Here is a 13,202-nt window from a genome sequence, read left to right as displayed (position 1 = left end):
GAAATGTTTGAGAAAATGAAATAAATGCTGTATTTTTCCCATTTGCAAGTCTTTTTCCTGAATATGTCATGAGGACAAACAGGATGGTCAGGCTGAAGCTAGAAAGAAGAAATTCTTGTGAAGCTGGGAATGAGAAGGGTCATGAGTGACTGTGGCCCTGGTGGGGGAATCCTGTAGCCTCCCAGCTGCTCTGGGCACTGAGAAACACAGTGTTAAATGAGAAAAAATTCTGTATTTGTAGTGGACTCGAAGAAAATCGATCAAGATGCAAAAATCCCACCCGAAACCTTACAAGGACTGAAGGACCTGGGTCTCTTTGGCATGCAGATTCCAGAGGAATATGGTGAGTAAATGCCACAGAAGAACATCTAGGGGTGCATTTTGTGCCACTTTTGTACCTCTCCAGTTAAAGCTGCTACATTCCTGTATTTCTGTACTTGAAATGGATTTTTGGGGGAGCGGGGAAGTGGCACAAAAAATGTACTGAAATAAAACCTGGTGCCTGTTCCAGGTGGGCTGGGCCTGTCAAACACCATGTATGCACGTCTGGGAGAAATCAGCTCCCTGGATGGCTCCATTGCAGTGACCCTGGCAGCTCACCAGGCCATTGGGCTGAAGGTAATGCTGCTGCTCTGGGGCCAGGGCTTCTGCACAGATTGCATGGAAAAGGTGAAGTGAAAAATGTGGGGCTTAGGGGGAGCAAATCAGAATTACTGGCAAAGCATAAATCAGGTTGTTGGTGTCTGCAGCAGCCTCTGCCACTGGTTCAGTGTGAGACAGAAAGGCTGCATAGGAAGTACACAAGGAAGTTACTATTAGGATAATTGTTCTTAGGTGAATGAGTCCAAGTTGTTTTTTTTTTTTTAATTGGCTAAACTTGTTTAAAGTACCTAGAATAAATAGAATTGAAACAGTATCAGGGGTGCTCAGGTGATGAGGAAGGAAAGAATTCAGAAAAGAGGAACTTTGGCTGGCTGGGGCTGCATGTTGGGGGGCCTAGAGGAGATAACTCATCTGAGAGAAAGTGTGTCAGTTTTGAACTTGAATATAGCCATAGGTATTTACCTTTTTAGTGCTGGGTGGATGGCAGAAAGAAGCTTGAAACCACACTCAGTTTGTTATAGCAAGAGAAGATTCCTTGTGGAATTGAGCAGAGAATGCTAATGAAAAAATATTTTAATGACTGACAAATAATACAGTCTTGTTGATTAAACTGTCTCTTGCTATGCCATAAAACTTGCAGATGAAGCTTTCTAAACATGCTGGAGCTTGTCAGCTCCCTCTCTTTTCCCACAGGGTGATGCTGCAAAGTTTCCTGTGCTTGTTTCTGCAGGGGATCCTCATTGCTGGCACCGAGGAGCAGAAGGCCAAGTACCTGCCCCGCCTGGCCTCGGGGGAGCACATTGCTGCCTTCTGCCTCACCGAGCCCGGCAGGTGCTGCTGCCCCACAGCCCCACAGGGGCTCACTGCCTTAGCTGCATTGCTTCATACCTTCAGGCTTCTTTATCTGGGGCCCATGGCTTCAGTATATACATCTGTGGCTTAGTTTTGGTATTTCAAGGAACACTCCAATTACTCTTTCCCCAGCATGCTGCTTTTGGCAGTGTCCATGAAATCCTTGATTCTTGTTCTCATCCCAGGAATTCATTTACTTGAAAGGATGCTTTGTGCTACGTCAGAAATAATGTGCTGTGACTGTTCTGGGATGCTTTCAGTTCTTATTCAAAATATAAAAGCCTGTTTTGAAGGAGCTACCAAAACTAAAAGGAAGAATTTTTGTTGTCACTTAAGTGAGAGGCTCATTGTGTGTTCACATAGCTCAAAGTGTAGCTCCAAAATGTTGCTTTTGTGGCATTCTACACAGTCTGGTCAGGTTATAATCCTGATAACATGGTAATGAGAAGAAATGTCCCCTCAGGTAACTTTTAGAACTGTTCAATCTAGTGAGCTTCCTTGTTAGTTAAAAGCTAAAATTTATATACTGCTATTTGAGACCCCCTCCTTTTTACAGAATAGGAAGAGGGGGAATATGCAGTTTTGTTTTTTTAAAGCGTGTTTACTTCTTTAAACATTAGTAACTTGTTTGTTTTCTAGTGGGAGTGATGCTGCATCCATCCAGACAAGGGCAACCCTGAGTGAAGATGGGAAACACTTCCTGTTAAATGGCTCCAAGGTACCTACTCACAGACTGGGAACAGGAAAGGGGTTTCTTACAAATGTAGGAAGTGTTCTTGTCTTTTGCATCAGTCTGGAACTGGGAGGTTTCCAAGCTAGAGGAGAATGACCCTGTCAAAAAGATTAGGCACAAAGGGACTAGAAAATTATTGTTAGAGAATTACTGCATTAAACTCCTGGTAAGGAAAATGGAAAACTACCCTTGGTTCTTTCTCTGTTGGCCATTTGTGTGTTCAGCTTCAGGGCGGGTTGGTTTCTTAGTAAATCAGCCCCTTCCATGACAGCTTAGGTAAAAGGAAACCTGAACCTGTATTTGACATCTCTTCATTCTGCAGGCTAGATTTTAAAATACAACTTGATATTTAATTAGAAATAGGTCTGCCTGGAACCTTTCTGTTAAGAGAAACCGTGACAAAAGCCAGTCTTGAAGAAATCAGAGATGTCCTGGTTTCAGCAGTATTGGATGCGTTGCAGACTTGGTCTGTAGTTGTTGATCCATTTGTGGTGTGAAGAGACCCACCCTGGGGGAGAGGCTGATCAGAGAATTTCTCATCAGAGTTAATTTTTGGCCACAGGGTTTGTCCAGTCTGCATTGCCCCTGTATCTCTCAGGTGCCAGCAGCAGCAGGATGGACCAGCTTTTGTGGAAATGCACTGTGGATTTTAATTTAATGCATATTGATACTACATTCTGGTTTTAAAGTTGCTCTAAACTGAGCACATGTGGTCAGCTCTCCTCAGAAATGTGCTCACCCTGGGAGCAGACCCTCATTAGAACTGAAGGGAAGGAACAGCAATTTTTCAGCACTCTGTTCTTTTCCCAGCCTGTTACAAAACCCTGGAGGGCTGTGCCCACAAAATCAGCACATTTACCTTTCTTACACATCTTCCCTCTCTCAAAACAGGTCTGGATCTCCAATGGTGGCCTGGCCAGTATTTTCACAGTGTTTGCCAGGACAGAGATTGTGGACAAGGACGAGCAGGTGAAGGATAAAATCACTGCTTTCATCGTGGAGCGGGACTTCGGGGGCGTCACCCATGGGAAACCCGAGGATAAACTGGGCATTCGAGGCTCCAACAGTAAGAGCCACCTAAAACTGTTAGCAGAACTTGTTTTCATAGTTTAAGGTTTTATTTTGGTTGGATCATCTGAATTCAGGGGCAAATCAATACGTATTCCATGTTACAGTATAAGTTTCATGTTTCTTTAGCTGGCTTTTCCCAGGAGCCCTTCCTGACGCAGGGTCTGAAATAAGAAATCCAATTTGTGGAGTTCATTCACTGTGCAGTGAAAGAAATCATTCAGGAGACTCAGTGGCCAATAGGTTTAATCTAGAAGTCCACGTTCTTCAGCTCTTCTAAGCTTTGTAATGATTGCATCTTTTCACCATCTTGGTGACTGTTCAGTCAGTTCCTTAGAACTAGAAATAAAGACCAAACTGTAGTTCTCTGTTTACACAGTGTATATTCATAATATTTTAAATATTTTACATCAATAACTGATGTCAACTACAGCCTTTTCCCAAATTCTCACTTCTTTGGCGAAGCATGTATAATTCTGTCATAAACAATGCATTAGGAAGACTTCATTTCCTGCTACAAATAGTGACTTAAGTTCCTGAATGTCTTTTAAGTATTTCTGTGTCATATTTGATCAAGTGTTAATTCTGTGTTTCAGCCTGTGAAGTACATTTTGAAAACACCAAAGTGCCTATAGAGAATGTAATTGGAGAAGTTGGAGGGGGATTTAAGGTAAGCAGTGGAGAATAACTACTGGTGATTTATAGAAGTCTGAAGGAGGCTGTTTCCCCCCGTGCTGAAGTTTCCTTGTGGGTGGTGTGAGCACTGCCACACTCTAGGGTACAGGAGGAGAGATTCCCCCATTGATCTGTAAATTGGTGTCACTGGACAGTGCACAGTGTGCCATCATCTCAGATTTCTGTGTTTCTTCTCTTCTTGTTGGGCTTTTGGTTGTTTGTTGTGGTGTCCCCTCAGAAGAGGGAGTGACTTCAGCTGCCCTTCTGCCCTGAATGGAGGACATGTCCTCTGCTGGTTCCAGAGCAGAATGTGGGAAGGGAGACACCCTGGCACAGGCTGTGTGGATGTCACAGGGAGTGCTGGAGGCATGCCCAGCTCCAAGGTGCCCTGGCTGTCAGGTGCTTCTCCAGGGCTGCCCTGTTGCACAGGGAAATGCTGGCAGGACCCCAGGAGAGAAAACCACAGGTGGCCTTGCTGTGTAACCTTTCTCTGAGAGTGTGACCTGGGGAGTTGCTAACCTTCTCTTACTCCTTCTCCATTTCTTATTCCTGCTGTAGCAGGCAAGTCCAGGCCTAAGTGCTAAAAGAAATTATTTTCCTTAATGTAGTAGAGATTAAAAGAAGATTGTTATGGTGCCTTCCTGACAAGTTAAAATGTAGGACAGTGACTTCTTTCCTAACAGGCTTTGACATGAGTCACCCATGTTGAGAAACAACACTACAGACACCAGACTCTAAAATCTATTTTTTTTACATTATTGGTCTGTATTTCATTTCTATACCTCCTTTCTTATCCCTTCTGTGATGTGTTGCTGAAAGCCACCTGAGGCAGAGAGCAGCCATCACAGGTCAGCTGCAAGGAGAAATACTGTGGTTTTCTTCATCTGATAAACTGGAGCCGTGCTGTCCAGCTGGAATGTTGTTTACCAGCTGCAGATAAATGCATTTTTATCTACATTTTACCTTCATCTAATTAGAGATTATTTCCAAGTCACCGGATCATCTACTTCAGATACAAAATTGGATGTAATGGGTGGCAGGAAAAGCCCAGTTTTGAAGCATTTTCCTTGGGATGCTGAGAGCTGTGGTGGCTGATGTGAGGGCACTCTCCAGGACTGGCAGTGTGTCCCAGTGAGGAGTGAAATCCAGGGAACACAGAAGCAGGAAGCAGTGACCTAAGGAGAATGTGGCCTAAACCCCATCTGTTTCTTCACAGGTTGCCATGAATATCCTCAACAGTGGAAGATTTAGCATGGGCAGTGCATCTGCTGGAATGATTAAGAAGTTGATAGGTGGGTGAATTGGGAGCTCTGCATGGCTGGGTGCCAGCAGAAACTGCTCTGCCTGAGGCAGATCATGCAGGACATTCAGAGTGGGAGCAGGAGTCTTAACCTTGTCATAACAGGCTTTGATATCTTTAAAACACTAAAATATGGTTTTGAAAAATTAAATTAAAAGCCTGCTTGCAGAGGTTTTGAAATAAAGGTCTTTTTCCTTTTGTACAGTGTAGATTCAGTTCATAGAGTGGGAGGTTATTGCCTCTGTTGGACTTCCCTGAGGTAAAATGTTATTCCCAACAAAAAAACCTCTGTACTATTGATTTTAGAAGGTGTAATCTCCCCTGGAACCTCCCACCTGAATAACTGGCTCAAAGCTGCACACAGTAATTAGGGCTAAAACTGGTTTCTGCCAATTATTAGCCAAAACAGTAACAGAAGTCTCTCTAACCAATTAGCACCAAACCTGATCACTTCTCTTAAGAGTACAGGTTCATACCTCTGGTTCAAAAGCCTTTGACAGGCTGGTCCCACACTTGGTCAACAACATCAGTGTGAGGGTGATTTTCACAAAGTGCTGCTTCTGGAACAGCCAGGGGTCTCCTGGGCACAGACTGTCACCGCCCAGGGAAGGACACCAGCTGCTGGAATGGTCTGTCACAGCTCTTCTGAGAATGATTTGTTTTTCTTTCTTTGAAGAACTGACATCAGAGTATGCTTGCACCAGGAAACAATTCAATAAGAAACTCAGCCAGTTTGGATTAATTCAGATAACAAAACATGAAACACCTAAATCTCTGTGCGAAGTGCCAGGACATAGATTGCATTGGGTGTATTTTGGCTGTACTGGTTTAAAGGATTTGCTAGAAATTTGTGTGAACCTGATGCTGACTTCTGTACACTGATCTTTTAAATGTCCAGAATGATAAATGTATAAAAGTATTTTTTATTTATTGTTGTTTCAAAGTGGTACTTTTTATTGATTGATTAATTTGATGATGTAAAACATATAAGAACTGCAGGTCTTTTTAAGTTTGAGGGTTGATTGTGGACTTTTGCATCTGAATTTCTGTACAATTCCTCCTGTTGCTGTGTGGCAGGAGAAGTTTTGTTTGATGGCTGTGAAAGCCTACGTGATGGAGAGCATGGCTTACCTGACTGCAGGGATGATGGACAGGCCAGGCTTCCCTGACTGCTCCGTCGAGGCTGCCATGGTCAAGGTAACCAGGGCTGGGAAAAGGCTCAGTGTTCAGCCTGCAGAGGGCTGAGAACTCATGGCTGCATTTAGAGGAGAGAAGCACTGCAGCCAGGTGGAATGACAGATACTGTTCTGTCTGTACCCCACAAGCTCAGACTCGTGCAAAATAAAACCAGCAGGGAACAGGTTGAGAATGTCACAGCCGCTGAGCTGGCGTCTGAGGAGGCCTCACATGAGCACTGGGACACTCAGTCACACTCCAGCTGCCATCCTGGCCAAGCTGCTGCTGTGCCAGCTTTCCCAGGGAGCTGATGGCACAACAAACCCTGTGGAATATCCAGGCTGTGGCTGTCAGGGTGTCCCTCATGGTCACTGCAGAAAACTCCTGCTCTGGGCTCCAGCCAAGCAGCTGCAGCTGCTCTCCCTGTGTGGGGCTGCCCCTGTCCCTGGAATGTGGAGAGTGCCCTGTGCATTGCATCACTAAATTTGACAAACCCCTGAGCCACAGGGATACTGCTCCAGGACCGGTGTAACACACAGAAAACGCTGCAGCAGTGTCCTGTGGATACAACCCCAGAGCAGGGCATCCTGTGTTTATTGCTGATTTATTATCTACTCTCTGCTGATCAAACCCTGTTCCATGGCAGGTGTTCAGCTCTGAAGGTGCCTGGGCATGTGTGAGTGAGGCTCTGCAGATCCTTGGAGGCCTTGGCTACATGAAGGATTATCCCTATGAACGCTACCTCAGAGACACCAGGATCCTGCTCATCTTTGAGGCAAGTACCAGGATGCCCTTTTTCTGCAAACTGCAGTTCACACCTCCTATAAAGGGGAGTAGAAACCTGAAGGTTTGATTGACCAGGATCTTGTTCCTTCAGCTGCAAAGTCTCTAACAGTAAAACTGCAGGACTAACCTTGTTTTCTTTGGAATATCAATAGTAGTTCCCTATAATAAAATAAGCTATGATGGCTTTTACAGACTGACCACAGTGTGAGTTACAGCAGTAACCTTTCCTCTTGTGTGCTTCTCACAAGTGAAGCAGAGAAACTCATAAAAGATCAACTTAGATGTTTAATTAACTTATTGATGGGCATTTAAATTAAAAGAAAAGTTGGTTCTGAAGCTTGTTCTCATTCCAAGCTGGATTGTCAGTGACCCATCGTGTGCATATCAGACTCACTGTCAGACTTGATTTTAACTCAGCTCATTTTGAGCAGTTCTACAACTGTTCAAATGTTCCTTCACTGGAACAGTGCAGAGCATTTTTAATCAAAATGCGTTTTGTCTGTTTTCTTTTACATTGGGGTATATTTGTGTGTTTAATGATGAGGGGCTCAACTTCTGCAATGCCCCATGAAATCAGAATTAAAACTGAGATAAAGCAAAAGGCAGCAGTTTATGTGTGGGGAGAGTCATCATGTGGTACTGGAGCAGTGGGAAGAGCACAGGGGCACAACAGACCTGCTTGGAAAACACTATTGTAAACTCTGGTTACCCACCTTCTCACTTTCTCTTCTGCTTTTTCCAGGGCACCAATGAAATCCTGAGAATGTACATTGCACTGACAGGGATGCAGCATGCAGGGAAGATCTTAACTGACAAAATTAAGTATGTTCTTATTTATTCTTAATAGTTTTAAATAAACTAAACAGAATCAGATAACTTTATAGATAAGAGGACAAACTGCAGGGAATACCTGCAGTATTTCTATTTATTGTCTGTAAAAGTTCACTGTTACAGGGACTCTGTGTTTTTAATGGGATGGTTCATAGATTTAGGAATTGTAGCATTTAATGCATTTTATCTTGGACTTTTACACAAGCTGTAATTATTTCTTTCAAGACCAGTAATTAATATTTTGTATCTGAATGAAGTTGTATTGACACAACAGCTGCATTGTGCATATTGAGTACTGGTCTCTGGAATTCCTTGTGGGTGTCTTGGAGAGCAGCTGATGACTCTTAAGGCTCCACAGTTGTTCTCCAGACTTCACAGCAGTGGATCAGGACTTGGTGCTAAAGTATTTGGAATTCCAACTGGTTGTGTCTGAACCTCCTGGAATTTTTTTTAACAGCCATTCTTTCCCCAACATTTCAGAGCAATCAAGAAAGGAAACGTGGGAGTGGCGCTGGGGGAGTTCCTGACCAGGTTACAGGACACCCTGGGCAGGAAGGTGGATCTGGGGCTTGTAGGTGACAGTGGGGTGGTGCATCCCAGCCTCCAGGTAAGGGCCTCTCTGCTGAGCTCTTGTGTTTGTTCCCTTTGCTGCTTGCCACAATTTCATCTCCTGTTTTTGCAAACCAAAATGTATACCTAGGGGCAGTGAGATTTTCCAGGGTAAGCAGATGTTGGCACCATGACAGGGTAAGAAGTTACAGTTATTGTCCAGGTATCAAGGGAGGATGAAGGCTGCTCTAAGCCTGTGTTTATACCAAATCCAGTTTTAGATCCATTTGGATAATTTGTATAAATTGAGCCTTCACCATATGAAAGCGTTTTTAATAGCTGCCCTTTGTTATAAGGTTAGTTACAAAACAGGAGTTTTTCCTGTTTAATTGGAACAGAGTTTCAGGTCAGAATGACTGTGAATTACACATACACATACTTGCTTAATCACTTAGGAGAAGGTTTTTATGACCAAAAATGAATGTTCTGTTAATAGGAAAAAGATAAGGTATATTTTTCATGGGGCGTTCTGTTAGTTACTTTTGTTATCATAAGCCTATACTAAAAGTTACTGAGAGTAAACTCCAGAAAATTGTAATGGATCTTTGAGAGAAAGAAATGTGCCTGTCTGGCTTTTAGCAGCAAGGTGGATGAATGTTAAAAAAGAGAAAATCCAGTATCCTCTTTAAAGGGGGTGGGGGTATGTTGCTTTTCTGTTATAAGACTACTCAAATTGTTCTATTTTGTGTTTTGTTTTATAGGAGAATGCCAAGAAACTTGAAGAAAACGTTTATTATTTTGGAACTACAGTCAGGGGCCTGCTAAGTAGGTTTGGCAAGGTAACTATTTATTTTGTCTGTTGTCTTTGTTACTGAATAGTTTATGCTCAGGGCCCCACTGGAACCTGCAGGGGACTGAGTGTGGCAGGACCAGCACTTCCTTCACATGACACCTTCTCACTGGGTGTGAGAAAACACACTGACATTAGGTACTCAGTGTAATGGGCAAGTTACATTGTTAGAACCAAAACCAAAGTACCAGCACCCTCAGTGAATTGGTTGTTTTCTTCTTGTGTAAGCACAAATCCTGCTGCTACAGGCATTTAACAAAGTGGTTTAAGGCACACATCAATATTACAATTTTACAAGTAGAATTTAAAAGGTGCAGCTTAGTAAACCCAAAACTAACAATGATAATTTCTGACCTAGGCTAGAACCGGTTTATGCGAAATAAAGCTGGACCTAAACATGAAGTATGGACAGTGATATTTGGTTAAAGTTTTAAATTGGCAAACCACAAGCAGATAATGATTTTCTCTCTCCCAGACAATAGTGGATGAGCAGCTGGTGCTGAAGAGAGTGGCAGATGTGGTGATTAATTTGTATGCAATGACTGCAGCCATCTCCCGGGCCAGCCGCTCCATCAGCATCGGGCTCAGGAACCATGACCACGAGGTGAGTGTCCCTCAGCACCAACCATTCCCACTCAGGCTGTGCTCCTGGCAGCAGGCAGGCTGCATCTCTGGGGAATTACAGCAAACTCTCCCATAAAAGTGCAGCAGAACGTGGCTAAACCTGCCAGAGTGCAGGAGCCTCTCAGGGGCTCTGCTTGTTGAGCTGCACACTTTCAACATGTTTAAAATACTTCTTTAACACATACACAGACATTTAGAACCTCACCACAACTCTGCACATTCTCTCAAATCTGTTAACACCATGCAGTTCTTCCCAAGCTCTTTCCATATAATCATTAATAAAAACACATAAGCACAACAGTATTTGGGCAGCACAGCTCAGGACAGGAAAGGACAGTGCTTATTTAGTAGCTCATGTAAAGTTTCATGGTAACAGTGGTGTTGCAGGTCAAGAAAAATTTGCTCCAGATCAGTGTGAAAACAAATCCAACATGATGAAGGTTTGGCTTTGGCCTTGAGACCTTGCTCTTTGTGTGAGCCCTGCTCTGGACTGATTCCCAATCAGTCTTGGAGTAGCTTTTGGGTGAAGGCTCATCCCAGCCCTGAGCCTTGGCAGTTCTCTGGCCTCAAAGGGACAGCTGAGGCTGCACTGCACATGACTGGGGTTCAGGGCACCATCATCAAAGAGCTTTGAGATGTTTCAATTACTGTATTCTTACTACATGGTTTTTGTTATGAAATTCATTCACTATTTTTAAACTCAGTTTTACTCCTTTTCCAGGTGCTTCTTACAAATATCTTCTGCACAGAAGCCTATTTCAAGAATAATTATGCCATGGCTCAATTAGAAAAATGTAAGTACTATAAAATAGTTCTTATGCTCTTCTGTCTTTCAGACTGTAATCAAAAAAAGGTGAGTTTGATGTGACCAACAGAAGAGTTTGGCTCCGCTTTTAATTGAAACAAGCAGCAGAGCTGGAACCTGTTGAAAAGAGTCTCTTCACTTCATAGCTAAAGCCAACTGCCAGCGTTCCTTATTGAGGAATATAATATCTACATTTCATGTATATACTTCTGACAAGTAGCTGATAGAAATGAGGGATTTGGACTCTTTGGGAAGTACTGACCAGTTGGGCATTGGCTCTCTGAAGCTCAGTCTGTAATAACCAATCTTTTTCAGAAGAAAATGTTCAATTTCTTCCTGGCCCTCACACTCTTGCATTTGTGTTCAAAAACACTTCTTGAAAGAAATTTACAACAGCTCTTTGTGGTCCCTTAGTTGACTTTTCTCTCTTTCTCCACAGATGCTGATGAAAACCTGGATGATTCCATTAAAAAAGCTGCAAAGCAGATCCTGGAGAAGAGGGCATACATCTGCTCTCACCCTCTGGACAGGACCTTCTGATTCCTCCCTGAGAGCAGGCACTCATGAATGTCAGTCAGGGAGGAATTTGCTGCAGTTCCAGTATTTGGCATCTTAAAAGCATCTGTTATTTAATGTCCTGACTAAATGTAACTGTGTAAAATAAAACTTCTTTCTAACCAAAATTTGATAGGAAAAGGATAAATACAGAGATTTCATTTAAAGCTGAAGTTATTTTATTACAGACATACATATATACATATATATATATATATATATATATATATATATATATATATGTCTGTTTCCCCTGTAACTGGATAAAGACAGGTGAGGTTTAGATGGGGAGATGTTTCTTCCTAGGAAGGGACTGTGGGGTTTCTCAGTATTTTTGTACTTCAATCAGCTGCTCATTCACTGAGCAAGCCTGAAAGACTTGGGTATACCTGTGTTTGAGGATTCCAGGATGAGGGAAGAGATGAGAATCTTGACTCCATGTTTCAGAAGGCTGATATATGAGGATATTATATTAAAGTACTACACTACAACTATACTAAATAGAGAGAAAGAATTCATCAAAAAGCTGGAAGGGAAAGCAAAGGAATGAATAACAAATCTTGTGACTGTTCACAGCTTTAACACAGGTGGCTGTCATTGCTCATCAAGTAAAAACAATTTCACATGCTGGGTAACAATTCTCCAAATCACATTCCAAAGCAACAAAACATGGAGAAGCTGAAGCTTCCCAGCTTCACAGGAGAAAAGACCCTGGGAAAAGGATTTTTCATAAAATGTGTCTGTGACACTCGTAGAATGAGAACAGTTCTGTTTGGGAGCCCAAACATTGGTGCTAAACAGGTTTATTCTCAGTTTTTGGGGGCAAGAGGAAAGAACTGAAGCCAGTTACTGTAAAATGCCTGCACAAGCACCGGTGCAAATCACAGCCAAAGGAAGGATGAAGCCAGTCCCACAACCACAGCCCAAGCGGCCAGAGATCCTCCTTCAACCCTGGCTGCATTGAAGCCCCACTGACTGCCAAGAAGAAAAGCGCCCTACTGAGAGCAAGCAAACTTAAACCTCTGCCAGGACACAAATTTAGAGGGAAAAAAATCAGACACACTTCCCAGTGAGAAGGGTTGGAACTCTCTGCCCCCCAGCACTTGCCCGGCAGGCAGGTTCCCAAAGGTGCTGGGAGCTAAGCTGTGCCCTGCGAGGGAACAGAGCCAGCCTCCCTTCAGTGGGAGAAGGCGCGGCCTCAGCTGTAGCCCCGGGTGCCTGCGGTGGCCCAGGGCACGGCCATGGCTGTCAATGTGTTGGGCTGCAGCACAGGGCAGGCCGGAGCTCAGCAGCCTCAGCAGAGCCCAGGGCCGCGGCCCTTCCCTGCCGGGGCCCGAGCCTGGCCCGGCCCGGCCCGGCCTGAGCAGCCCGGCCTGGCCCAGGGGATGGGCTGCGCCTGCCCGCTGTGCCCACAGGCTGGGCCCTAGCCTTTGCAAGAGGCTTTCTCCCAGCTTGGCAAAACCTCGGCCAAGTGTCCCTGTGCTGTGCTGAGAAGAGTAAAAACCCCCTCAAATTTAACCCTGCTGCCCAACGCATGAGGGATCCCTGCACACCTTAGGAGAGGTCATCAATACTCCTTTGTGCCTCATGAGGGATCCCTGCACGCCTCTGCAGGGACCCCAAAATATCCCTTTGTGCCTCTTCAGGTCCAGGCCCAGATGATCCCCCGGAAGGAAATTTGCCCTCAGCCCAGGGACGCTCAGCATGGGCTCCCCCATCCCCTTGGGGCCCTGCGCTGGGCACAGCAGCCCCTGCCTGGCTCCTGCCTGCCCACACCGTGGCCATCCACGGCTGC

General features: G+C 44.2%; 1 protein-coding gene across 1 annotated transcript; it reads left to right on the top strand.

Annotated features, from left to right (window-relative positions):
• Positions 1-241: 241 nt before the first annotated feature.
• Positions 242-11,555, top strand: LOC135307696 (complex I assembly factor ACAD9, mitochondrial-like). The gene is made up of 16 exons (XM_064432111.1): positions 242-343; positions 512-618; positions 1,334-1,434; positions 2,095-2,173; positions 3,080-3,254; positions 3,853-3,926; positions 5,148-5,223; positions 5,908-5,975; positions 6,306-6,428; positions 7,054-7,182; positions 7,936-8,015; positions 8,505-8,631; positions 9,335-9,412; positions 9,899-10,027; positions 10,769-10,841; positions 11,292-11,555. The coding sequence occupies exons 1-16, from the start codon at positions 322-324 to the stop codon at positions 11,390-11,392; spliced, it is 1,542 nt and encodes a 513-aa protein (XP_064288181.1). The 5' UTR covers positions 242-321; the 3' UTR covers positions 11,393-11,555.
• The last annotated feature ends 1,647 nt before the right edge of the window (positions 11,556-13,202 follow it).

The sequence above is a fragment of the Passer domesticus genome, chromosome 9 (genome assembly GCF_036417665.1).
Source record: "Passer domesticus isolate bPasDom1 chromosome 9, bPasDom1.hap1, whole genome shotgun sequence".
Classification (NCBI taxonomy): Eukaryota; Metazoa; Chordata; class Aves; order Passeriformes; family Passeridae; genus Passer; species Passer domesticus.
Note: the sequence above shows the minus strand (reverse complement) of the source record. Positions and strands in the feature narration are given on the sequence as shown.